Genomic DNA, 27,701 nt, shown 5'->3' on the forward strand with positions numbered 1-27,701 from the left:
TTATAATCTGCACAGACAGTGGTGCTTTGTTATGTTGGCCAGATCAGACTGAGATGGGGGTCTTCACCTGAGAGCCAATAGCAGGGCTGAGCAGCCTCTCAGGTCAAGGTCAGGGTCTGTGGTCAGTGGGTCCTGGCACAGAACCTCTCTTTGCCAGTCAGGAATTGAGGGGTTCCAGAAAGCCCCCAGGAAGCAGGGCTCCAGGCTATTGAGCTGGCGGTGTTTCCCCAGGCTTCTTGGTAGGAACTCAAGTAAATACTTTACTGTTTTTGATGCATATTCTTGATTTTTTCCTGTGGCTGGAATGGCCTTGAGACATAAAGTTTATGATCATCAGAACTAAGCTAGTGAAACAAATGCTTCACCAAGATCTTGTCCATATTAAAGGAACTATTCGAGTGTAATTTTCTATATGATAGTCCCTGGCTACATCCACTGTAAACAAGAAGGGAAAGGGGGCAGGTGAACAGTACTGAGCTGTACTTGAGGGTATAGATATAGATATATAGATGTAGATATACATATTTGTATTTGTGTGTGTGTGTGTGGCTATGTCTGTGTCATGTGGAAGCTCCTGGGCCAGGTTTGGAACCCATGCCATAGCAGCAACCTGAGCCACTGCAGTGACAATGCCAGATCCTTAACCCGCTGAGCCACAGAGAGCTCCTTCAGGGTATTATTTATTATTTATTTTTTTGTCTTTTTGCCTTTTCTAGGGCCGCTCCCATGGCATATAGAGATTCCCAGGCTAGGGGTCTAATTGGAGCTGTAGCCACCGGCCTACACCACAGCCACAGCAATGCAGGATCTGAGCCGCATCTGCGACCTACACCAGAGCTCACGGCAACACCTGATCCTTAACCCACTGACCAAGGCCAGGGATCAAACCCACAATCTCATGGTTCCTAGTTGGATTCGTTAAGCACTGATGACGGGAACTCCAAAGGGTACTTTTTAAATGTTACTTTTCTTTGTAGGCATTTAGCACTCTGGATCAACCTGTAGCTCTGACAGCCCCCTCTGGGGCTCAGGAGTGCTGTGGGCAGGGTCTGCCCTGGCTGCAGACCCCTGTTTGTCTCAGGTCCTTCTCTCTGCAAGCCCCAAAGGGGACTTGATTCTTGTGAGTGTGCCCTCATCCCCAACCGAGTTGGTGGTGGTGGGGAGGTGGACACATCAGACACTGTCCGGGGACACGATTGACTTGGCAAGTGACGGCATTTGGGCACCCAGTCGACTCTGACATGTTGACCTTGTGACTGGGAGATTCAAAATGCCATTAACAGAAATAGGGAGCAGAGACAAAGGAGCTGGTGGGGAGAGCAGGATGGTGAACATAAATACCAAACCTGTGCTGCTAGCAAACTATGCACAAAGGGAGGTGGCCAGTGGGTGGACAGTGGTCCAGCCCTGCAAGAGTGTGGGGACATGGAGGTACTTATGCCACAGGAATAGAGGTAATCCCTGCTATGTGGTCCCTTGTGCAGAGATGAGGCTGAGAGGTGAGGAAGGAATAGGGAATTCTTAGTTTTTGTTTTTTCTTTTCCCCCTGCCACACCTGCGACACGTGGAAGTTCCTGGGACCAGGGATCAAACACTTACTATAGCAGTGACAACACCAGCTCTTTCACCTGCTAGGACACTGGGGAACTCCCGGGAATTCTTAGTTTAAAAAATGAGGAGGAGGAGGAATAGGAAGCTGCCAAGGAAACTGGAAGCTGGTCAGAGAGGAGGAAGGAGACAGGACAGTTCACTGTATGGACAAACAGTTTGCTTGCTCTCAGAGACACTAACTCTGCTAATTTTGTGAGGAAAAAACACACATTTGAAAGTTGGGTTGGTGGCTTCTAGAATCATCTCTGAGAGGCAGAACACCAATGGTGACCACTGTGGCTTGCATCCTTCACACCACTGGCTCAAGAGCCAGTATTTCATTAAGCACTAGGGCTACTGCTGCTCCAGGACCTTGGTCCTGAAATAGACATTTCAAAGAGAGACCCTCCAGGTCCTTGCTCCTCTGCACAGGTAGACCCTGATTCTAAGCCTGGAGTGGAGTATCTGGTTAGCAGCGTTTAGCTCTCAGGATGGCATTCTGGCTGCAAGGGAGACTGGGGGAAATATCTAGCATCTGTGCTTCCACACTGGGAGGTGGGCTTATAAAAAGGGTAGAGTGGATGAGGGCCTCCTGAGTCTGTATTTGGAGGGAGGGAGAGGGGCAGGGAGAGGGAGACAGGGGGAGGGAGCGAGAAGCCCAGAGACACATGGGAAGATGGTGGCTGATGGTGGACCATGAGTGGGAGGGTCAGGAGAGGCAGGAGGGGAGTATGTGACATGGAAGGAAGGAAGGAAGAGTGAAGTTGGCGAAGCTCTTGGAAGATGGACTCCCTTGGCTCCAAAGGATATTGCTATTGACATATGAAGGGATGGCACCCTGAGGGGAGGGAGTGATGGGGCCAGGGGCCCAGGGCGGCAAGGCTTGGGAAGCAGGGAGCACAGGAAGTTCAGCCCAGCACCCCCAATGGAAGACAGCCTGTAGAGCTCATCTCCTGTGAGGCTGCCCTCCCAGTGCTGCCAGTCTGAGTCATTAGTAGGCTTTCTTAGATGGAATCTCTATGCATATACATTTTGTTTGTTTGTTTTTGCCTTTTTAGGGCCACACCCAAGGCATATGGAGGTTCCCAGGTTAGGGGTCTAATCAGAGCTGTAGCTGCTGGCTTATACCAAAGCCTCAGCAACACCGGATCTGAGCCACGTCTGCAACCTATACCACAGCTTATGGCAACGCCGGATCCTTAACCCACTGAGCAAGGCCAGGGATCGAACCCACAACCTCATGGTTCCTAGTCGGATTTGTTAACCACTGTGCCACGACAGGAACTCCCTACATTTTTACTTATATAAAAATATGTAAAAATTTTACTATGTATTTTTTCTTTTTTAATAAGATTTTTATTTTTTCCATTATAGTTAATTTACAGTGTTCTGTCAATGGCTACTGCACAGCAAAGTGACCCAGTCATACACATATATATTCTTTTTCTCACATTGTCCTCCATCAGGTTCCATCACAAGTGACTAGATAGAGTTCCCTATGTTATATAGCAGGATCTCATTGCTTATCTTTTTTTTTAGTATGATTTTTATTTTTTCCATTATAGTTGATTTACATTACTATGTATTTTTATACCTGAATTATTTTCCCATGATCTTTCAGGAGTCTGGCACCAGACCTTCCTTTCTACTGGTTCACATCTCCCTCCTGGAGGCCCTGCCCAAGGCCCCTCTCGCTGAGGACTCCCTCCACCAAAGGCCAGTGCCAGCATCTCCCTCTCCTGTCTGCCAGGGACCCTGCTGCCTGGCCTCTGAGATCTGTGGTGCCTGCCAATTTTCTACTCTCTATCTCTTCTGTGAGCTCCTTAGGCCAGTCCTAAAGTTTCCCTCTTGCTTAAGAAACCAGCTGAACATCCACAAATTTTGCCAGGTATATCCTGTAACCTCTGAACATTGGTTTTGATTGCACTTGCACAACAAGTTTTTTGTTTTGGTTTGTTTTGATTTGGTTTGTTTTTTGTCTTTTTAGGGCTGCATCCACAGCATATGGAGGTTCCCAGGCTAGGAGTTGAATCAGAGCTGTAGTTGCTGACCTACACGCAGTCACAGCAACTCAGGATCTGAGCTGCATCTGCAACCTACACCACAGCTTAGGGCAACGCTGGATCCTTAACCCACTGAGCAAGGCCAGGGATTGAAACTGCATCCTCCTGGATGCTAATCAGATTTGTTTCTGCTGAGCCACATCACAAAGTCCTTGCACAATGAATTGACACCATCAGCCACATCAGTGGTCCTTCAGTGCTGTAGGAGCAGTTTCTCCAAAGGAAAGGTTTGCCTCCCCTGCTACTGCTTTTGACTGTATTCAATATCTTAAAAGCTGAATCTTACTTATGGTCAACTACATACCAGAAGGTTCCCCTGCACAAATGCTGTCAAATTAGACCTTTCTCATCCTGTTCTTCTTTTAAACACAAAGATGAATATGTAGATGGGCATATGTTGTTTTGTCTGCCGACTGCTCCTTCCTCTGGGGAGCCACTTCTTCCTTGTCCCTGTGGTTCTCCTGGGGCTGTCAATCTCAGCCTCCCACCCTATCCCCTTCTACAGGGGTGGGCACATGACCCATGCTCTGCCAGTCATATCACCTCCTACCCCTGGCCACAGCTATGCATGTGACTGAAGATCTATAATTGGAATACTAAGGAGTTCTCTTTTGTTGGTGGTCCTCTGCTAAGACAACATAAGCTTAGGTCCACAAGTGGCATTTTCTCCAGCTATGTGGAAGAAGTCTATTGCCATTCCATCTCAGAGTGGCCCCCAAGAAGAAAGCAGATCTCAAAGACCAAGAGAAAGAAGTAGAGTCCCAATGATATTGATTGGATCCCTGGGACTAGTTCAGCCAGAGCCCATGAATATCCTTACTGTTTGAGCTAGCCGAACTGGGGTTTTGTCACTTAATTAGAATGAATGCAATATACTTAATTGTGCAAAATAGGAATATTAAAACAAACCATTCCTAATCCTATTTTTCAGTTACACAAAAAAAATGGTACCAGACCTTATTTACTTTATGTGTGTGTGGTTCTATGATTGTTAAATTTGGCTACAGATTCCTCCATCCAGTATGCATGCCCCTTTGCAAGGTAGTTTTGCTGCTGCTCCTCTCCTGCAGAGGTGGAATTTATTTCTCTCTCCTGGAATCTGGGCTAGCTAGCCATGTGACTTATTTGAGCCTTGCTGAAATACAGCAGAAGAGAGGTATATGCTTTTCAGAAGCCTTCCAGCTTCTGCTATTAACTTCTTGGAAGTGAGGGCCAGGTGAAGAAGCCAGGCTAATCTCCTGGAGGGTGAGTCCACAGGGAGGACCAAGACAGCCCAACACACAGCCAGCTCCAGTGCCAGGCCTGTAAGCGAGGCCATCTTGAACCTTCCAGCCCAGCATTCCCTCCAGCTGAATGCAACTGTTTTAAGAGAATCTAAACCAGCAGAGTGGAAGCAGCAGCAAAATTGCCCTGCTAACCCATAGAACCGTGAGAAATAACGCATCTTGGTCGTTTTAAACCACAAATTTTAGGGTGGTTATTATGCAGCCAAAGCTAACTGAAACAGATTGTGTTCTGATTTTTTCATGTAACTGCACATCATCTTTCACCCACGTTATTAATATATTTATTAAGGTTCTTTTGTTTGTAACCATGGGAAACCATCTTAAAGAAAAAGGAGATGCATTAGAAAGTTCCTGGGGTATTTTGAGCTACAGAAAATAAAGTTGGGGAGGGAAAAAGTCTGGGTCACTGTGGGGGTGTCAACAGCAGGAGGTCACAGTATGTCTCTTCAGAAAACTGCCCTTAACAATCAGTACTAATGACGTCTAGATTACTAACTTTAGTTTTCAGAACAGGCTGACTCCCGCGGGGGCAGCGTCTACCTTTGAATCATTTAGCTATGATGGGGGCGGGGAAGGACGCGGAGACAGGCGACAGAAGGGAAAACAGTCATGAATCAGAACAAATCCGGTATGGAAGCCGGAGCCAGGTAATTCATTATGGCCTAGGCCTGCTTTTCAACTGCTGAATATGTCCTGATATTCCAAAACGTTTCTTTCAAATCTTTTTGTAACGAATGTATCCAGGCTCCTTTCAATAAAGGGGAAGAATCCATGTGGGGCCCTTTGGAAAATGTAACAATCAGAGCAACGTTGTATACTTAGCACCACTCAACTGAGTGGGCCAAGGTTTTCTGCGCAAATTGGTCTCCGAGAGGGTGGCTCGGCCAATTTTATCATTCTCATAAAATATGTTTGGAGCGTGGACAAGAAAGGACTCGTACTAAAACGTGAAAGGGGGTTAAAGCCGGAGTAACAGGTGTTGTGAACAGAGGGAAGGAAGCAAGAGTCAACGTGTGGACTTGTATTGTTTTTGGGAAACTCGAGGTGTCAAAGAGACCACTGGATGTCGCTGGCTGTGGGGCGGCCGGTCCTGGACGCCTTCTGCAGAGGCGGGGGCCCAGGGCAGCGCCTCCAGGGACCTGGGGCGCGGGCGCCTAGGGAGAGTGGGCAGGGACCTGGCGGGGACTCCCGGCTTGCCGAGGCGCCCGCGTCTCGGTGCCCCACGCACCACCCTGAAGCAGCCGCCCCCACCGAGCGGGGCGTGGGGCCGGGGCCGGGAGCGCGCGCGGGAGGCGTCGGCTCCCAGGACTGAGGCGGCGCCTTCGCCTCCCCGCTGCCGCCGGAGGAACACGGGCCACCGCGCCAGTGGCGACATCTTGCTCGTCAGGAAAGCGCGGGCAGAGCGCGCGACTCTGGGCTGCTAAGCCTCGCTCGCGGAGGACTGCTTGGGCGCCGCGGGGCCGGGGGCGCAGGGCAAGGCCGGAGCCACACGAAGGAGGTAAGAGGGGGCCGCCCCTCCTGCCCGCACCCCGCGCCCAGAGGGCGCTCCCAGGACCCAGAGGCCGCCCAGCTCCCCGCGCCCACACCTCCGTCTCCTCCCTCCTCCACGGTCCATTCCCCTGGCTTCCGCAGCCTCTGTCTGCGCGCCTCCGGAGCCGCCCTCCCCGGTGACCCCCACGCCCAGCAGCGCGTACCGCTATTCCCCTCCCCTACCCCCAGAGCCGCCGGGCCCGTCCCCGCCCCCTCCCAGGGCTGGCAGCGCGTTCTCTCCGCCCCTTGCCCCGCCCACCGCCCAGGTCCGCCTGCGCTGCGCCCGCCTCCACTCCCCGCCCGCCCCCACCCGCGCTCCCGTTCCCGCTCCCACGCCCCGCCCCCGCCCGCCCCGTTCGGGCGGGGCTCCGGGTTTAAACGTCGCGGCGGGCCGGGCGAACCGGAGGGGCGGGGCGCGCGTCTGTGTCTTGTGGCGGATTTCGTAGGCGAAGGCGAGGCGCGGAACGGCGGGCTCTCGGTGCCGGCGGGCGCCACCATGTCCCCGGGGAGCGGCGTGAAGAGCGAGTACATGAAGCGCTACCAGGAGCCGCGCTGGGACGAGTACGGGCCGTGCTACCGCGCGCTGCGCCACTACCGCCTGGGCCGCCGGCTGCTGGAGCAGGCGCACGCGCCCTGGCTCTGGGACGACTGGGGCCCAGCCTCGGACGACTCGGCGTCGTCAGCGTCGTCGGGCGCCGGGGCCCCATTACCCCAGTGCACCCCGGCCTCGCCGCCGCCGCCCGCGGCGCGGGACGGGTTGGACCAGCCGGCCCACGCGGCCCGGGAGGAGCAGGGCGCGGAGGCCGTGGGGGACGCAGAGGACGCGGAAGACGCTGCGCTGCCAGGTACCGGGCCGGGGAGGGGGGCTGCGAGTGGCCTGCTCGCGGTACCGGATTTGCTCTTGCATCTCTGAACTGCCCAGCTGTTTCTCGAAAGCGCTTGGGGAAAGCTCTTCCTTTACCTGTTTTATTTAATTTTTCATTGACTTTTGGTAGGAGGAGAATGTGTCTCCTTTGACAAAATAAGGAAGGTATCGGTCCCGCCTCCGCCCTCCCCTCCTTTATTTCCGTAATTGGATGGATCTGGGTTGAGCCAGCTGTGAACTCATTAAAGTGCCTCTGGAGAAGTCCGGGTTTTTACCCAAGGGCCTTGTTGGCCTCTGAGCCGCTGAACTCGCATCTGTTTATTTTTCAGCGCGCAATTGTTTATGAGAGGAGCCCAGCTTTCTTCAGATTCTCAAAGGCGACCGCAAGAGGTTAAGAGCCATTGAGCTAAGCGTACCGTCCTGTGAATGGGGCCGTTGTTTTGTATTTTAACTCCCTGGCCGCGCCGCGCTGTCCCTAAAGAATATTTTGCACTCGTTTACGCAGGCTGTTGCGTAACCGCGGGCTAGTATAGGAATAATCCTGATAGTGCTCGGTCCTCTCGGCTTCTTGCCTCCCACTCATCGAAAAGCGCCCATCCTTAGGCTGCTGCTGTGAGCGGGAGCAGGGGCTGGGAAATGCCTCTTGCGGGCTGTGCATCTGCTTTGCAGCCGCGGCCCTGCACCTTCTCCCCTCTCCAGGCTCGCAGAGGCGGAGTGCGGTGGTCGCTGGTAGTAAGGACCAAGCTGAATGAATGCCTCTGATAGGGCCTGGAGTAGCACCCGGTTTCTTTCTGCTAATTTCTGACGGTGGCCAGAGAACATCGGCGTCACTGGGATTCAAAGAGGCTTTAATAAACAGAATAACTGCAGTTTATTCAGAGATTTTCATACATGCAGTCACTGATCTTAGACCATGTATTTTCTCATTCAACATTCAGAACAATTCTGAGATGTGGGACCGTAGTTTTATGCCATTTTTTCTCATTTAAAAATTTTTTTTATTGAAGTATAGATGATTTTCAATGTTGTAATAATTCTGATGTATAGCAAAGTGATTCAGTTATTCATGTGTGCACATCCATTCGCTTTCACATTAGTACGTTAATTTAATTTTATTTTTTTAGGGTCACACCTGCAGCATATGGAGGTTCCCAGGCTAGGGGTCAGTTGGAGCTGTGGCTGCCAGCCTACACCACAGCCACAGTAACTTGGGATCCGAGCTGCATCTTCAATCTACAACACAGCTCATGGCAATGCCAGATCCTTAACCCATGGAGTGAGGCCAGGGATCGAACCTGTGTCCTCATGGATGCTAGTCAGATTTGTTTCCCCTGAGCCACGATGGGAACTCCATAGTTTGTTAATTTTATAGGTGAAGAAATGGAAGCTCAGGGAGGAATGACCAGTGCCTTTGTTTTTGTTTGTTTCCTGAATTGTAAGTGGTCCTCTTTCAAAGTCTTATTAGATCCTCATCCTAGCTTCTCTGTGAGATGCTGAGAAGGAGAGGAAGTTTTGTCTATGAGCCAGACTGTTTTCAGCTATTCTCAGTCCGTCATTTCAGGCAGGGTGCCTCTCCAACCTAATGTTACTTGTTAATTCTGACCAATTCCTGACCTTTGCTAGAAATTTGAATAACAGAAGGCGGAGAGGGTAGGGAGCACTGATCTGGTAGCTCAATTATGAGATGTACTCTATCAGACTGAATGGGCATTTCTCCCCCCAACTCCTCCCCTTCATTGTTTGTGAAAGAGCTGTCGGTTATTTCTGTGGGTATATAAGTGCCATTTTTTTTTATAGTGATATAGTATAGAAGGGGCCTGTGTTGGCAAGAGTTCATGATTATTTTGGTTTCCTTAGAGACACTGAATCCTCCAGTGGCTGAAGCAGTTATTTCTTCTCTGCTAATATTTCTGGTTTAGGCATTAGGGAGGAGAAAGGCTGTTTCTGCTTTCGGGCCTCCCAATTACAGGCTCTTTTGCTTTGCTCATGCTGTCACAGCCCCTGTGGATCTTTGTGTCTGGTAGGACTGAAAGTCCTTGTGTTTAAGTGGACAGTTTTATTTACTAAAATAATGAGCACTCACTCGAGTTTCTATAGAACATGAACATTGAGTTCTTGTTTTTACTGAAGCTATATGTACACAGAGAATCATACAGCTCTATACAGCTTAGTACAAAATATACAGCAGCCACCCCCTGGCCCCCCCCCCCCCCCCCCGCAGTAGAGCAATTGCCTGTTCCTTAGGTGACCACTTCCAACTCCTCTGGTTTTTCCTTGGTGCGTGTTTTCTATTTCTCCAAGTGACATGACTTTTATTGACACGTCTTGATTTTTTTTTCAGTTTTTAGCATCATCAATTGGCTTTAATTTTTTCAGCACTCTCTTAACCCATACACGTGACCCTCCTCACACCCTCTCAGTGTAGTCATAGAACTTGTTAGTCACAATTAATACTTGTGGAAGAGGTTGCTCAAAGCTGCCCTATATTGTTTGCCACAATTCCTTTGTCCTTCTTTAGCAATACCACTAACACATCAGGTTTGCTGTCACTCTTCCTTTTAAGAATCCCTCCCGGGGCCTCTGACCTACTTCATCTGGCCTGGTTGCTGCTCTTGCAGCCTGCTACCCCGTTGCATCTTGGGAGGGCCCTTGCCTGCCATCCCAGGGACACCCTTGCTTCTCTCTTGGGTAGGACTCTCTGTTGTGTGGCTCTCAAGCCATCTTCTTTCTTGGTTTGCCCTTCCTGGGGGAGATTATCTTCTAGTACCTCCCTGAGAAAGATTGCTTGAGAGGTATGATTTTCTGACACCTTGCATGTCAAAAGATTTACCCTCACAAATCAGTGACTTTGTGACTGGGCATAGAATTCTAGGTTTGAAGTAATTGTCTCTAAAAAATCTGGAGAGAAGTTACCACTGTGGCACAGCAGGTTAAGGATCCGGTGTTGTCTCTGTTGGGGTGAAAGTTTGATCCCTGGCCTGGGAACTTCCATATGCTATGGGTGCAACAACAACAAATAATAATCTGGAGACATTGTTGTCTAGTGTTGTATCTTCTGATTTGCTATTACAGTCCTGTGTAATTCTCTTAGCCTTTTGTAGATTACATGCCCCCCCCCCCCCCCCCCCCGCCATGGGAAGCTTTTTGGGGTCTTCTCTTTGTCCTCTGTGTTCTGAAAAATTTCCTTGATCTAGGCCTGTTTTCCTCCAATGTGTGTTGTGGTTCCTTGCAGTCAAACTCATGTCTTGTAGTTCTGAGACGTTTTCTTGAATTGTTTTTTGTTTTTCCTTCCTCTCTTTTCTTTCTGAACTCCTTAGTTGGGTGTTAGAGTTCACAAATTTATTCTATAATTTTTTACCCCCACCCCTTTTCCATCTTTTTCTTCTATTTTTCTGGGCACTATTCTCAACCTTCCAACTCTTTTTACTACATTTTCCCTTTGTGGGCTTTTACTTGTTTTTAAATATAAGAGCCATTGAATTGTTTTCTGGGCTCCCTTCCTCCCTTCCCTCCCTCTTTATTCATTCCTCTTTAAAAGATAGTATTCTGTTCATAGATTAGCCTCTCTTTTCCCACTGAGGATGCCATTCCATTTTCTTCTTGTGTGTTTTTCCAGCACAGTCTCTGTTTCCTCTCCCTTTCCCCACATTTGTTTCTTTTGCTTATAATCCTGTATTTCATGTTAGAGACTTTTCTCAAAAGTCTAATGATCCTTGGATTCTCATTTAAGAGATGAGTAATAAAGGGAGTTCCTATTGTGGCTCCATGGGTTAAGAACCCAACTAGTATCCATGAGGATGCAGGTTTGATCCCTGGCCTTGTGCAGTGGGTGAAGGATCCGGCATTGCTGCAAGCTGCAGTGTAGGTTGAACATGCAGCTTGGATCCAGTGTTGCTTGTGGCTAAGGTGTAGGCCAATTTGACCCCTAGCCTGGGAACTTCCATATATGCCATAAGTACAGACCTTAAAAAAAAAAAGAAAGAAAAAAGAAAGAAAGAAAAAAAAGGTGGGTAATAAAGAGCTGTTGAAAAGTTCCCTGGGTGTAGGAGTGAGAATGCTTATTAACCGTGAAGTTCCCTCTCCAATTCCTTTCTTCATAGTCACACTTCTTTTTAAATTGAACATTGTTTTTAAGCCAGTTGTACATACACATAATTTTAAAAAATATGCTTAAAATGAAAAAGTAATCCTGGCCCATTCACCACCCGTGCCCGTTGCTCCCTAGGGGGCTACTTCTGACTCTTTACTTTCCTGTCAGCCTTGTGGCCAATGCTCGTCTCATTCAGAATAATTGTTGCTTTTTTATTTTTTGACTTTTTTTCTTTTTAGGGCTGCGCCTGTGGCACATGGAGGTTCCCAGGCTAGGGGTCTAATCGGAGTTGCAGCTGCCGGCCTACAGCACAGTCGCAGCAACTCGGGATCCCAGCTGCATCTGGGACCTACACTACAGCTCACCACAATGCTGGATCCTTAACCCACTGAGTGAGACCAGGCATCAATCCCGCAACCTCATGGTTCCTAGTCGGATTTGTTTCTGCTGCGCCATGACGGGAACTCCCTATTTTTTTTTTTTTTAAATTATTTTTAGGGCCTCACCTGCAGCATATGGAAGTTGCTGAAGCTTGGGATTGAATCAGAGCCTTAGCTGCTGACCTATGCCACAGCTTACAGCAGTGCCTGATCCTTAACCCACTGTGTGAGACCAGGGATCGAACCCTCATCTTCGTGGATACTAGTTGGGTTCTTAACCCACTGAGCCACAACAGGAACTCCTCTGTTGGCTTTTTAAATTTGAAACAATATTTTGACTTCCCATGATGGGAGATGATTTAGCTCAAGATCTTAGCTTGGCCACCACCCCCACCTCCAGATACACCACAGTGTTAACTATATGACTTTCATTTAAGCACTGTTCTGTTTGGATGATCATGGCTGTGTAAATGTTATTTGCAGGTAATCCATACAGTACATTCTGATTATACTTTCTTTGTTATTATTTATGTTTTTCCTGGAGTTAATCATTGCTTTACTTTTACGTTTGTTTTTTGTTTTTTTTTTAGGGGGTACTCCCATGACTAATTCAGTCTAGAAAAGTCTGGTAGTGCTGTAAGACTTGTCATATGCCAGGCATATTAGGTGTTCATTTCATTGTTTTTCTTGGAGACATTTTTTGGGAACCCTTGATTCTCCTGTTGTAATTTAAACTTTGCACTGTCCAGATCTGATGCAGCTGTCAAACTGGGGCTTCTCTTCACTGTTTGCCCAAGTATTCCTTTTGCTCACCTCCTTTATCTGACCCCTGTCTTACCAATCTCAAGTCTCCCTTTTGGGGAAACATAGCCTCTGTGAGTCCTGAGACATGTTGAAGGGGAAGTAAAATTTTCGTCACCTTGCATGTCTGAAAATGCCTTTTTCCAAGGATTGGATTGCCATTTTGGCAAGATGGAGAGAATTCCTAGATTAGAAATTTTAGGATTTGAAGATACTGTTATTGAATCCTAGGTTTTGGTTGTATGATTGAGATGTACCATGCCATTCTGACACTTATGTATAGAATGTGAATATATTTTGTGTGCGTGTGTGTGTGTGTGTGTGTGTGTATTTGTGACCCTTTCCCCCCACCTTTTTTTTTTTTTTAAGTTTTAGGATATTCTTTTCATCCTAGATGTTCTAAAATTCTATGCGTATGTCATTTTTTAATCACTGGGCTGACAACTTGGTGGGCCTTTTTAGTCTGGAAACATTTCTTTCAGTTCAATGATATTTTCTAGTACTGTTTAAAATTTCCTCAGCTCTGTTCATTTTTTCTTTCTATAATTATTTTTAGATGGTGTACCTTCTGGATCAAACCTCTAACATTTTTATTTAAAAATTTTTTGATATTGGAATTTTTGGTTCTATTTTCTGGGAGAACTCTCTTATCTTCCAGATTTTCTATTGAACTTTAAAATTCTGTCATTCTAGTTTTTAATTTAAAAGCGATAACTTTTTTCTCTCAAGGGTTCTTTTAAAGAGCATCCTGTTTTTTCAGTATTTCTTTTAACTCCCCCTTCCTGAAAGCCATAAATATGCTTCAAGAGCTCTCATATTCTCAGCTTAGTCTTTTTCTCTTTATTTCGGTCTCTTTCTTATTAGAGGATGTTCTTAAATGCTCTGCTCATACTGAGTGAAGCTAGAAGGGCTTTTCAAGAGCTGTGTGTACGGGGGAGCTTGTTGGCTGTATGTAATTGCATGAGGATCCATCTGTCTCTCGGGGGGATGCTGACAGCGATACCTGCCCTTTCTCTCGTAGCTTCCCCAGTGTTCCTTCTTCCTCCTGCCTGGGAGGGAATATGTCAGCTGTCAGCATTCTGGGAACAGAATTTGGCAAAGGGAGGAGGGGTCTCAATCTTGACCATGTAATCCCGTTCTCAGGAAGGTATCAACCCTGTTGAGCCTGGTGTCCAAGTCCATCCTCCAGACTGTAATGAACCTGCCTTCTGGGGTGGGAGAGGTGAGGTCTCCTGGGCCTATGGGCTGGAGGAAGGACTGTTGAAGAAGTATCTCTTGCTGCATAACAGACTTATTGCTACTGGTTTCTATGGGTGGAATCTCTGCTGCATGCTGACAGCAGCCTCTGTTGAGAGCACCAGGGCTGGGGTTGTCTGCTGGGACACTTGCATGTGACATCTTCCTCATCACACGCAGGCTGGCCTCCGAGGGCAAGCGGTCCTGAGAGAGAGCTGGGCAGATGCCCACGTGACACCTCTTTACCCCATCCTGTGCTCGAAGAAGTCTGCCCAGGCTTACTGGGAAGAAGCGTCCCATGACTCTCAGCAGAGGCACATTCTTGCTGAACTGTCAGAGCCCGTGGGCTGGGGCACTGACTGACACTGGCCCTTTGGAAAGGCAGTCCCCTGCATGAGCCTTCTGGGGAACTTGGTGCCTGGGTTCCATGCCTGTGGGTCTGTCCTGTCCGTGGACCCTTCTGCAGGGAGTGGGCATCATCTTGCTCTGTCCTGGGACTCACTTCTAGCTCTTCATCACTTTCCAGCTTCCAGGATGTGTCTGACATCATTGCTTCCTTGTTCTTTGTCCTGTGGGTTACACCCTCTTTCCTTCACTTTACTAGGGTTTGGGGAGGAAGGTTGTCAGTGAACATTTAACCTGATTCCGTTTTTGCTCTATTTTTACTTATTTTTATTTTTCACTTTCTTTATTAGTCCTGCAAGAGGTTTGTGAATTCTATTGATTTCTTTCCTCAAACTAACTCTTGGCTATGTCAGTCTTCTTTATTTATTTATTTTTTAATTTTTTTTTTGTCTTTTTGATATTTCTTGGGCCGCTCACATGGCATATGGAGGTTCCCAGGCTAGGGGTCGAATCGGAGCTGTAGCCACCAGCCTATGCCAGAGCCACAGCAACGCTGGATCCGAGCTGCCTCTGCAACTTACACCACAGCTCACGGCAATGCCGGATCATTAACCCACTGAGCAAGGGCAGGGCCTGAACCCGCAACCTCATGGTTCCTAGTCGTATTCGTTAACCACTGTGCCACCACGGGAACTCCCAGTCTTTTTTATTATACATTTATTAACTCATGATCTTTTTTTTCTTACTCTGATGATGTAATGGGTTTTTTTGTTTTTTTGTTTTGGTCTTTTTAGGGGCACACCTGTGACATATGGAGGTTCCTAGGCTAGGGGTCCAATCAGAACTGTAGCTGCCAGCCTACACTATAGCCATGGCAATGTGGGATCCAAGCTGTGTCTGGCACCTATACCACAGCTCATGTTAACACCAGATCCTTACTTAACCCACTGAGCGATGTCAGGGATTGAACTCACAACCTCATGGTTCCTAGTTGGATTCGTTTCCTCTGCACCAGGACGGGAACTCCTTATTTGTATAACTTTTTAAGATAGATACTTATTATTGATTTTTTCCCTGCCTTCTCTTGTGATATATTGATGTAAGGCTATAGATTTCCTTTTGATTACTCTTTTAGCTGCATTATGCTTATTGAGGAAACTTTAGAGACATTTCTAATAAACACAGGATTAAGAAAGGAATGCCATCTATCATCATTACTTTTTCTTATTTTTTAAGAATTGTAGTAAAGAATTCCCATCGTGGCACCACGGAAATGAATCTGACCAGGAACAGTGAGGTTGCAGGTTTGATCCCTGGCCTCACTCCGTGGGTTGAGGATCCGGCATTGCCGTGAGCTGTGGTGTGGGTCATGGACGGGGCTTGGATCTGGCATAGGCTGGCAGGTACCTCTCTGACTGAACCCCTAGCCTGGGAAACTCCATGTGCCGTGGGTGCAGCCCTAAAGAGATAAAAGACAAAAAAAAAAAAAAAATATTGTAGTAAGATACCACACACATTATTGTTTTAGCCATTTTTAAGTGTATACCTCAGTAGTATTGACTGCATTTACAGTTTTATGCATTTGTATGATTTGTTTTTGACCCACGAATCATAGAGAAATGTTTTTAGGGGGAGGGATTAATTATTAACAGATTAACAGATATAAGCTATTATATATAAAATAGATGAGCAAGAAGGATTTAAAGTAGAGCACAGGGAACTATATTCAATGTCTTTTAATAACCTATAATGGAAAATAATCTAAAAAAATTAACTGAATCACTTTGCTATACAACTGAAACTAACACAATATTTTATTTTATTTTTACTTATTTTTTGCTTTTTAGGGCTGCACCTATGGCATGTGGAGCTTCCCAGGCTAGGGGTCGAATAGGAGCTGTAGCTCCTGGCCTATGCCACAGCCACAGCAATGTGGGTTCCGAGCCACATCTTCGACCTGCACCACCGCTCACGGCAACGCTGGGTCCTTAACCCACTGAGCAAGGTCAGGGATCAAACCTACATCCTCCTGGATGCTAGTGAGATTTGTTAACTGCTGAGCCATGAAGGGAACTCCACTAACACAATATTTTAAATCATTACACTTCAGTTAAAAAAAGAGAAATGTTTCTCAGTTTCAAAACTAGAGATTTTAAAAAGTAATTTATTTTCGTTGTTGAATCTAGCTTAATTACATGATCAGAGAATACGTTCTATATGATTTCAATTTTGTAAATGTATTAAGATTTACTTTATGGCTTTGGAATTTGTAGATTCTTAGAAATGTTCCACATGTGTTTGACAAGATGATATACTCTTCTTTTTTTGGCCACCCTGCAGTATATGGAGTTCCCAGGCCAGGGATCAGATTTGAGCCATAGTTTTTGTCCTACACCATAGCTGTGGTAATTCCAGATCCTTTAACGTACTGTGCCAGCCCAGGATTGAACCTGTGTCCTTGGCGCTGCAGAGACACCACTGATCCCACTGGGCCACAGAGGAACTCCAAGGTGGTATATTTTGTGGCTGCTGGGTGCAGTGTTCTGTATATGCCCATTGGGTCAAGTGTGTTAATTCTGTTGAAGATCAGTCTTTTCAGTCCAACTTTCTGGGATGATGTCTGGTTCTCTGTGTGCATCATCCAGCATGGGAGCCATGAGCCACATGTGGGTGTTGAGCCCCTCAACTCCAACTAGTACAACTGAGGAACTGAATATTCATTTTTACTTAATTAATTTAAACTTATGTTTAATAGCCACATGTGTTTAATGGCTTTTGTATTGGATAGCACAGTCCTAAATCAAGACTGAGTCAATTACTGAGAAAGGGGGTATTTTAATCTTTCGCATTAAAGGTGGTAACACTGTTTCTGTTTGAAAATGTCTCTCAGAGTTCCCGTGGTGGCACAGTGGTTAATGAATCTGACTAGGAACCATGAGGTTGCGGGTTTGATCCCTGGCCTTGCTCAGTGGGTTAATGGTCTGTCGTTGCCGTGAGCTGTGGTGTAGGTTGCAGACGCTGCTCGGATCCTGCATTGCTATGGCTCTGGCATAGGCCAGCTCTGATTCGACTCCTAGCCTGGGAACCTCCATATGCCGCGGGAGCGGCCCAAGAAATGGCAAAAAGACAAAAAAAAAAAAAAGTCTCTCTTTCTTTCTTTGTGTGTGTGTGTGTGTGTGTTAAAGTTCCTGAGCCAGGGATCAAACCACAGTAGTGACCCAAGCTACAGCAGTGACAATGCCAGATCCTTAACCCACTGAGTCACCAGGGAACTCTGAAAATGTCTTTCTTTACTTGAAAGTTCATTTTTGGAATAGGATTTTGAAACTTACATACACTTATCATGCATGAAGCACTATTTCAAGAGTTTTATAAATATTAATTTCATAGTGATAACTTCTCTCTGTCCTCTATTTTCCATCCTTTGTCTACTGCTCCAGGTATTTTTGAGCTTGTGTTTCTTCTTTCAGTCCAGAGGGTAAACGCAGTTGTTTTATAGCCTATCAGTGATAGTTCCATTACTCAAGTCTACCGCTCCTGGTCCCTCCTTACTCTCTTCTCTCCTGTGTGCCTAGTCATCATTCACAGGACACTCACTGATGTGTTTGGAATATTACACAATCTGTAGGAATAATCTAAGGTCTAGGCTCTTCAGAGAGGATTTTAGTTTCTGATATTGGGTGCTTGTGGACGCTCTTTTTTTCCTTCTTTCTTTTTAGGGCCACACCTACAGCATATGGAAGTTCCCAGCTAGGGGTCAAATTGGAGCTGCAGCTGTCAGCGTACGCCACAGCCATGGCAGCACAGGATCTGAGCTGCATCTGTGAGCTACTCCACGGCCTGTAGCAATGCCGGATCCTTAACCCACTGAACAAGGCCAGGGCTCGAATTTGCACCACAGAAGCAACCTGAGCCACCGCTGTGACAACACTGGATCCTTAACCTGCTGTGCCACCAGGGAGTTACAACACTGTTGTTTCTAATGACAGCCCTTTCAGTATCTGTGGTGGGGAGAGTTGGTCTAGAATCCCCCCCCAGCCCCCCCCATCACTGACACTGGGGTCTCCACTCTTCACCCCATTGCCTGCTGTGCCCTGGTTCCCTCACCCCGTACATCTGCGAGGCAGCCCACGAAGAGCCAAGTCTCTTTGTTAAAAAAAATTTTAAGTATTTTACTTTAATTGTGGTAAAACACACCTAACATAAGATTTGCCATCCTATCTTTTTTTTTTTTTTTTGGTTGAGGTATAGTTGATTTACAGTATTACATGCTTTGGGTGTAGAACATAGTGATTTGCAGGTTTTTTTATTTTTTTGTTTTTATTTTTTTGTCTTTTTGCCTTTTCTAGGGCCGCTTCCCGCAGCATATGGAGGTTCCCAGGCTAGGGTTCTAATCCGAGCTGTAGCTGCCGGCCTACGCCAGAGCCACAGCAACTCAGGATCCGAGCCACATCTGCAACCTACACCACAGCTCACGGCAACGCCGGATCATTAACCCACTGAGCAAGGCCAGGGATCGAACCCGCAACCTCATGGTTCCTAGTTGGATTCGTTAACCACTGTGCCACGACGGAACTCCTGCAGTTTTTAAAAATCTTTTATTTATGTGTATATTTTTTTCTACTGTAAGTGATTTGCAGTTTTTAAAGGTTATACTGCATTTCTACCTGTGGAGTACTGGCTGTGTTCTGTGTGCCTTGCAGTGTGCCCTTGTAGCTGTTTACTTTTCACATGGCAGTTTGTGCCCTTGGCCCTACCCAGAGTGCTCAGTCCTTCTTCATCTGCTCCCTCCTGACCTCTCTGTGGGATTTGGCTCTGTTCACTGCTCTCTCCTTTAGAAAGTCTTCCTTCAGCTTCCCCCCGGAAGTTTCTGTTTTGCCAGCTGTCTTTCTGTCTCCCTCTTTGGTCCTCTTCCCTCTGCCTGCAGCCCTATAAATGATGATGTCTCCAGGAGCCTCCCTCTGCCCCCCTCCCTGACGATGCGTTTCTTCTGGGTGACCAGCTCTGTGTCTGAACCTCAGCTCCCACCTCCCCGTTCATGATTTTCTCCAATTCCACTTCCTCTTCTGGGCCCGAGAGTACGGGTCTAGCTGCTGCCTGGTTGGTGCTTCCAGGAGCCCCTCAAACCTGGGCATTAAGTGCCCTTTCCGCAGCCTTTGGCTGCCTTCTGCCAGAGGGTAGCGTGACTGTGCATTCCTGGCATCCATACAGAGTCCAGCGTCCACCCACCTGCCCACCGAGCCCACTGTTGTTGGGCTCCCTGCTCTGGAGGGGCCTGGGCCCCACCTCCCTGCTCTCTGGCCAGTGTGCAGGTTACCAGTGCCCAGTGAGACTGAGTGCCTGCCAAACTTGGGGGGGACTATCCTGCCTCTTCTCCATCCTCCACCATCACCATTGGTCACCCCTATTCCCAGCTCTGCTTTTTTGCTAGCTGTCCTTTCTGCCCCCACTCCCCGCCCCCCCCCCCGCCTCCACTCTGATTTAACCCATCCTTCACATTTGTGGCTGGACACCTAATTCCTAAAATGCAAATAGGACCACATTATTTTTCAGCCTAAAATCTTTCATCTTTTTTAAGAAAGGAGAAAAGTCCTGAGTTTGGCATTAAAGTCTTTATCTCCCTCTGCTGCCCACGCCGTGCCTTTACCCACAGACTCTGGGGACCTGTCGCTGTGAACTCTATGTTCTTTCTTCTCTCCACACCTTTGAACCAGCCAGCCCCTCTTCCTGGAATTCTCTTTCCTAGTCTCTTCCCGGCTGGCATTAGCTTGGCCTTTGAACCAAATCACTGTTCCCTTATCTGGGCTGGGTCTTCTGGAAGGTCTGGGTTAGACGCACATGGGCTGGAAGAGGAGGAGAAGAGAGGAAAGGGTCATTTCCCTTTCTTCTTGGTGTTGTCACTACACGAGCCTTGGCCCCACTTCTCCTTCCCCTTGTCTTGGTCCACCTCCCACATCCAGGGTAGGGGGAGAGGAGGACAGGGTATGGACACATCACTCAGTGAAGTGCTTGAATGAAGAATGGATGGGGTTTTCATGACGAAATGGAAGGTTGGCATCTTACCTCTTCCCCAGACAAGGGCTGGGTTTAAAGATATGGTGCCTGGTGGTGGGGAGCACTGAGTCCCAGGGTAGATGTGGACTTTGTTTCCTTAAAGTGTTTAGTAATAAAGGGAACAGTTTGGTAGAGTCAGATTATTGCTGAAGACTGAAAAGAAGAGGATCTGTCTGGGCCTCCTGTGTGAACTGTTAGGACTGCCCGACTTGGCCTCTCCTTCCACAGGGACATAGGCAAGGAAGGATCACGCTAACAGAGTTAAGGGACCCAAGTGTGTCCTAAAGAAGTGACAGGGTTTGGGAATAGCAGCTTCTGAAATCATGACTTGGAGCTGGATTCTGGAGCCTCTGAAATGAAGGATTTCCTTAAGGCCTGGACACACAAGGAGCTCTTGCCTGGACATAAGTTTAGGCTGAGAAGAAACATAGGCTCCCTAAGGGTTCATGGGTTCAATCCATGGCTTCACTCAGTGGGTTAAGGATCCAGCATTGCCATGAGCTACAGTGTAGGTCGCAGACTCAGCTCGGATCTGGCCTTGCTGTGGCCATGGTGTAGACTGGCAGCTGTAGCTCTGATGTGACCCCCAGCCTGGGAACTTCCATATGCCACACATGCAGCCCTAAAAAGGCAAAAACACACACAAAAAACATAGATTGTTTGAAAATTGTTACACAAACTTGTTTCTGTGCTTCTGTTTTAAGTGAAATTTGTGAATTGAGCTCTAAGTGAAAAAGTTACTGAATTAAGTAGTATGAATTTTTCATCTCAAATATTTAAAGTAATTATATGTAAACCTAATTTTAAAGCATTCATCCTTTTTTATCTCCTCCTTTAAAAAGCACTGTCAGTGAAAGACATAAAAGAAAAACCTGAACCACAGATCAGGACAAAAGAGACTGACAGATCACCCAGCAGGACTGAACCTCCACAACCACCAAGTGCCTTCCCCGCCCGAGGAGGTAGGAGAGTGGTCAAGAGTCCTCAAAGGTCATCAAGTAAAATAAAAGAAAACAAGCACCCATTTGCCCTTTATGGGTGGGGAGAAAAACAGACGGATACAGGAAGCCAGAAAACTCACAACGTCTGTGCTTCTGCTCCAGTGCATGAGGTGGGTGCCAGTGAGCGGGCCTCTCTGATTTCCCCTGTGGTCACCATCATACTTTGGGACATGGTAGGGCTTAGGGGATGGTAGGGTGGGCCAAGAACTGGGCCAGAACTGGGCCTCTGATTTGCAAACAGGATTCGGGATGTTAGATGCCTGGTGGTCAAGGGGTTTTGCTGGGAGTTAGCTGGTACCTGGAAGGGTTTAACAACAACAAGCCAGGTGGAGAGGTAGCAGGTGTGGGGGGACCAGGCTGTACAGAGGAGGGGCATGGCCAGGGCTGGTGGCTGCCTGTCCACATTTGCCCCTGGCCACCCAAGGGTCTCCTGCTCTTTGGGCTTGATCACCTGTGTCCACCCTCTTGACTCCTTTGTGACAGTTTGTCTCTTCATTCGCATCCCCTGCTTTCCTGATGTCTATCTGACTCCATTTTTCTCTTGGGATTAAATGGTGATTATGTGGAGTTCCTATTGTGGCTCAGTGGAAACGAATCCGACTAGTAACCATGAGGTTGGGGGTTCAACCCCTGGCCTTGCTCAGTGGGTTAAGGATCCGGCGTTGCCATGAGCTGTGGTGTAGTTCTCTTGTAAGTTGCAGATGTAGCTCGGATCCCACATTGCTGTGGCTGTGGCCGGAGACTGTAGCTCTGATTTGACCCCTAGCCAGAGAACCTCTGTATGCCATGGGTGCGGCCCTAAAAAGTAAAAAAAAAAAAAAAAAGGTGTGTGTGTGTCTGTCGCCTGCTCATCTGTCTCCTGGGAGCTCTAGTTCTTGGGCTGAGCCCTGGTCAGACGAAGGGGCCTCATGTGCAGCCACAGGACAGTCACTGTGTTTGTGGTGATGGTGTCACTACAGCCCAAAGCAAAGGAGGAATGAAGACGAGCAGAAAGTGCAGACTATTAGCATTCTTATTAAATGCCATAATCGCACTTTTCCTGAACAAACTTCTGAAGCCTAGCAGATGGTGCTCTGGCCACCCCAGGGGATTATGTTGAACAGGTTTCGTTAAATGTCTTAGGTGGTATAATCCCTTGAGATTTGTCAACATTTCACTGTAGAACATTTAAAATTCCTGCAATGGAATATTTAGCCATCCATAATGTAAGCAGTTCCAGTGATTTTTCAGAGCCAGTTTCTCAAAGCACATGCAAATGAGTTGCTTACCCTTTATATCTGAAGTTTAGTCCAATAGGCATTTTCTGTTGCTTAGTTTCTTTATTATGGATGGTGCCTAAGACAGAATTCAGGGGAATGGCATCCCTGGAGAAGCTCGTAGACAGAGAAGTCCTACAATGGTGAGGCTGGCTTGGCTCTGCCTTGTTCCAGGTGACCTGCATTGTGAATACTCTTAAAAATTAGCATGAAAGCCACTTGAGTGACTGTCTTTTTGTTCTGACGGCCTGCCCTCCCTCCAGATTCACGAATCAGCATTGCGAGCCAAGAGCAGAAGGCAGGTGGAGAAGAGGAGACTGGTGGCTCAGAGGCAGCGGGCCCATTCTGCAGATGTGGAAAAGAACAGGAGGGTCAAGCCCGCCTCCTCCGAGAACCCGTGGATGACAGAGTACATGAGATGCTTTTCCGCTAGAGCTTAAAGGACAGGTGCTCGGACAGCCTCTTGTACAAAGTGTAAATGAAAGAACAAAAACTGGCAAAAGAAACCAGGCACAGGTTTAAGAAACCGACTGTTTATGCAAGGTTTTTCTTGGGGAATTTCCAAAAGACTTTTATTTTGATGAATCCTGGTCACCTACTTTGGCAGTAGGGTGACAGGTGAAGCCATAGACATTTGGTTATTTGTGAAGAGGATTCCCCACCCAAATCTTTGATACTTGTATAAGGGTTTTGTTTTAAAGCATCTTAATCTTTTCAGATACTGACACCAAATGCCTTTAAGTGGCTTATAGATGCTTAACTCAGTATTCTTCCCTCAGTTTAGGTGGAGCCTGTTTTCATCCTTTTCTGAGTAACTTCTCAGATTCCAGAGCTGGTCAGGTCCTTCCAGCTTGCAGCAGAAGACTCATTTTCCTTAGTGTAGTTTTCTTTGTAAAAGAATATCAAGTTAAAAGTGAGTTTCAACACTCGAATCCATTCCATGTATAGTGAAACTAGAGCTTTGGTAGTTCTTAAACTATTACACTTTTTTGTACTTCAGTTCAGCACCACTCCATGTGGACTGTGATATTGAAGAATTAACTGGGCTGGGTGAGAATCACCTTTTTAAATTATCATCTAGGCACTTACTAATCATTGAAGTAGTTCAAATGCATTCCAGTAAATGAAGTGCCCCCGCACTGTGCTTAGAAGTAGTACTAAACTTTCTTTTGAGTCAAAGATTGTCACTTTTTATTGTGAGACTTTTTTAAGAACACCCGTGGGGCACCGGCCACTTGCTGCAATCTGGCCTTTTGGCACACACCCACCAGGACTTCGACCTCTTCTATAACACTTCGGCAATGACATTTAGAACTTTTAGATACCTGTTAAAGGTGTGGACCACTCCTACTTTCTCTACTCTTTGCTTTGTGCAACTCACCATTAACAAAGCCTTGATGATGTACATTGTTCAGACTTCCAGTTGAAGTACATTCCTTCTAGATTCCTAGCCAGTGGCTCTTACATAGAACGCAGTGTGAGAAGGTGGTGTACAGGCACAGATGTGAGTGTGTCAATGGGGTGCTCCTCCTTCTCTTTAGTACATTTGCTTTTGGGGTAGAAAGGGATTTCCATTCAGCAGAGACAGAAATCTATAGGAAGGATGAAAGCGAAAGTCCTTATGGGAGGGAAGGAAGTACTTTGCCAGCTGAGCTCGAGGTGTGAGTGAAAAGTTGGTGTCTGATGTGAGGTTGACCATTTCCTTGATATTTTTACTGTGAGTCTTTGAAGTATTATGGTTGATTTTTAGAACACATGTTTTATGCCACATAAAATCTTCACACAGTATCACCTTACACAACTGTATTAAGCTTTGCAAACTCATACTGAAGAATCATGAGCTTTTAAAAAAAAAAAAAAACTGTAAATATTTGCATTGTCTTGCGGTGAACACACAAGAGCTCTCCTGGTCACTGAGGTGTGTATTTAATAAGAGGAAGTTCTGTATTTTGTCCAGAACAGCCTTGCTAATATTCTGTGAATTTTGCTGTTATCACAGTCCTTTAACCTCACAGGTACCTAAAGGTGACATTCCTGTGACTTTGTGACAGGGCAGCTGATTGTGGGAACTGTTCCTTTTTAACCACCTGCTCCAGGGTCCTGGTGCGGCTGACAATCTTAGGGAGTAGCCTCAGGGTGGCTGGGCCTCACATTGACGGCTGCCTTAGAAACCCAGCCTCCTCAGGCTTTGACAAGCCAGAGTCTCTCCTTGGGAAAACAGACCCAGGTTTAGCGTGCCGACTACTGCGAACTGCAGATGGAGGTCTGGAAGAGCCTGGAAGGCAATATTGGCCAACTTTCCCCCCTTTTTAAGTAGAGGACAAATGAACACGATTTTTAAAGTACCTTTAATGTGCATGAGTGAAGAATGAGTCTACATGAATTAACTGAGAGTCCCCTTCCTGTGTCCAAGTCATCAGTTAGTTAAGGCCCCTTTTCCTTCTTTCTCTTTAGGGGTAAGAATTACCTTTTGAGCCTTCAGAGTTTTTTTTTTTTTTTTTTTTTAAGTGATAACAATTTTGAGGTCCTACTTTTTCCTTCTCATTGTGGAAACTAATGTGGTGGTGATCCTGTTCCCACACCTATAAGACAGCAAGATAGTTTAAAATTACCTTTCATGTTGAAAAGTTTGAAACTGAGAATCCAGTGATATTTAAAATACAGAATAAAATAATTGCTCCATAAGACTGTCTTTACAGTTTTGGTTTTAAGTTCTTAATTAAAACAATTTGCCATAAAATGTTTTCTGTGTTACTTTTATTAAAAGCAGTAATAGAATATTGAGTAACATCTGCTGGACCAAAGTGAGTGAGAATTCAATAGTAATCTTGTTCTTTTTCTCTCTTTTAAAACCTAAAAGACTGCTCTTATTTAGGAGGTATCTGAATACTTGGTACCTCTGGTCATGTGTATACTCCCCCATGGCCATAAAATTTCTAAGCATAAGTATACATTTTAAATAGCTTTGTCATTGACTCATCAAATATAAATTACTTGTAAATTGAAAGGTGTGTGTGCTGGGTTGCTAAGACTTGGTTAACTAAATTGCACAGAAGAAAGGTGACTGTTGAGTTCTAAGGCTGTGCTAGGTATAAATTTTATAAAGGGGATGCCAAGTACTTGATAATTCAGGTGTTGAAACATATCATTGGCATAAAGGAAAAAGAGCCAAGCATATGTCAGAAGTAAAAACGACTTTTCTTGTTGACTGCTTCAGTAAAAAATGGTTTAGTGGATAGTTTTATATTTCGCTGGACTAGATACCAAATGGTGCTAATATTTATATAGTCTGATTCCATAGTTGGTTTCGGATCAAACTGCCAATGCCCGACCCCTAAGGTCCTTACTTAGTCCTGTGATCAGTTAAATAATATTTAAAAAGTGATTCAAAAAGTGGGACCTTGCATTAGAAGTGGGTTTTGTGTAATAGAGAGCTATTCAGTGCAAGCGCGTGCTTCATACCAAATTCTGTGCAGGGAGCCTTGTCCAGGGTTGGCCCAAGTTTGTTCCCTTCATGCCTGCTAATATGAGGTGGGGAAAAGTTGCTCCCTTATTACTTATTTCCATTTTTTTAAGTCAGGACACCCGAGTGAAGACATTTGTGGCCTCTTTTAGGATTTTTTTATAATTAAGACTTAAGAACGATTTAAGAACAGTCTCCCTGTGTTGTTATGTATTATTTTGAGCGCTACTTTCACTTTAACATTCTGAAGGGAACAAAGGCTGGGCACGAATATTCACAAAGCTCAGGTGTTGGGAATTTGGGGCTGTGTTTTCTCAGAACCATGTATTGCTTTTAACTTATACTTAGTATTGCACTTACTTGGAAAGATGTGAATAAAGCTCATTAATCTTACAGGCTGAAACTTCTGTTTTGTGGGCAATGGTTCTGATCCATACATTAGAGGATCACAAGAAAATGGGTTTTCATTAGATAAATATTTAACAAAGTACATTAGATACATCCAAGAAAAGATGCTTTCTGTGTTCACACTTTGAGTTGAACTCCACATTTTCCCTTTCTCTCACACCTTCTTTTTGTTTTGCAATGACAAAAGTGACAGGATGTGGTTTAAAAAACTCAAAGGGAAGTACAGAATACAAAGTGAAAGCTCCCGCTCACCCTTCTTAAAGGAAAGCGGTGTAATGTTTGGTGTGTAAACTTCTAGATCTTTTCCCCAGACCCTTATTTATGGGGGTACATGTACACTTTCTGTTTGTTGCAGAGAGATGGAATAACGCCATACATATTGTGTAACTCCGGCTTTCCCTCACCTGCCCCCCCTATTCACACCGTTCCCCTATGGAGCTGATTAGCATACCGAACGCCTTTGGGACTGGGCTGCCTGTGTAGACTCCTCAGGTCTCAGACTGACCTCCAGATGGGGGTACGCAGGGGGCAGGTACAAAGAACACTTCCAAAAGCTTTGAAAACTGACATTGGAACCAACACCCACAGGATTTGGGGCCTGAGCCTACACAGACTGATTACTTGCTAACCCAAAAATCTCAGCATTTCCCAAAAATCTCAGCATTTCCCGAAGGGTTTGCTTGTATCTCATCATGTAATATTCAAAATACCTTGGATACAGTCCCACTTTACTCAGCGTATGAAAATAGCTCTGATGGAAAAAGATAATCAGTAGCTGCCATCATAGACTTCAAGAAGGAGGCTATTACCAAAAAGTTCAATGCACCCTCACAAACCGTCTTGAGTGTTCAAATAGAAAATTATCAGAGTTTCAAATAGAAATTATCAGTAAAGAAATAGATGGCAGAAGAACCAAATGAAATGTTAGAACTGAATACTCTGACTGGTGGAGTTCCCACCACGGTGCCATCGGTTAAGAATACAACTGCCGTGGCTCAGGTTGCTGCAGAGGGGCAGGTTCAATCCCTGGCCTGGTGCAGTGCATGAAAGGACCCGGTGTTGTGGCAGCTGCAGCGTAGTTTGCAGCTGTAGCACCGGATTCAATCCCTGGCCCAGGAACTTCTATGTGCCGAGGGTGTGGCTATAAAATTAAAAAAAAAAATTCTAACTGAAATTTGAAAAAGCCCACTGGATGGATTCAATAGATCGAAGATGACAAAGTACAAATAACAGATCAATACAAATCATCTAGTCTGAACCACAAATTAAAAAAAGGGCTCAAAAAGTTTCCAGGTTGTGTTATGAGAGTCTCAGAAGGATAAGAGAAGGCGCA

The 27,701-nt window shown here is 46.2% G+C and overlaps 1 protein-coding gene across 1 annotated transcript; it reads left to right on the forward strand.

Annotated features, from left to right (window-relative positions):
• The first annotated feature begins 6,329 nt into the window (after window positions 1-6,329).
• On the forward strand, window positions 6,330-26,353 carry CCSAP (centriole, cilia and spindle associated protein). Its single transcript, XM_047760864.1, has 4 exons — window positions 6,330-6,437; window positions 6,916-7,314; window positions 21,083-21,351; window positions 22,761-26,353. Exons 2-4 carry the CDS (start codon window positions 6,966-6,968, stop codon window positions 22,935-22,937), a joined length of 795 nt encoding a protein of 264 aa, XP_047616820.1. The 5' UTR covers window positions 6,330-6,437; window positions 6,916-6,965; the 3' UTR covers window positions 22,938-26,353.
• The last annotated feature ends 1,348 nt before the right edge of the window (window positions 26,354-27,701 follow it).

This window comes from Phacochoerus africanus, chromosome 15 (genome assembly GCF_016906955.1).
Source record: "Phacochoerus africanus isolate WHEZ1 chromosome 15, ROS_Pafr_v1, whole genome shotgun sequence".
Taxonomy (NCBI): domain Eukaryota; kingdom Metazoa; phylum Chordata; class Mammalia; order Artiodactyla; family Suidae; genus Phacochoerus; species Phacochoerus africanus.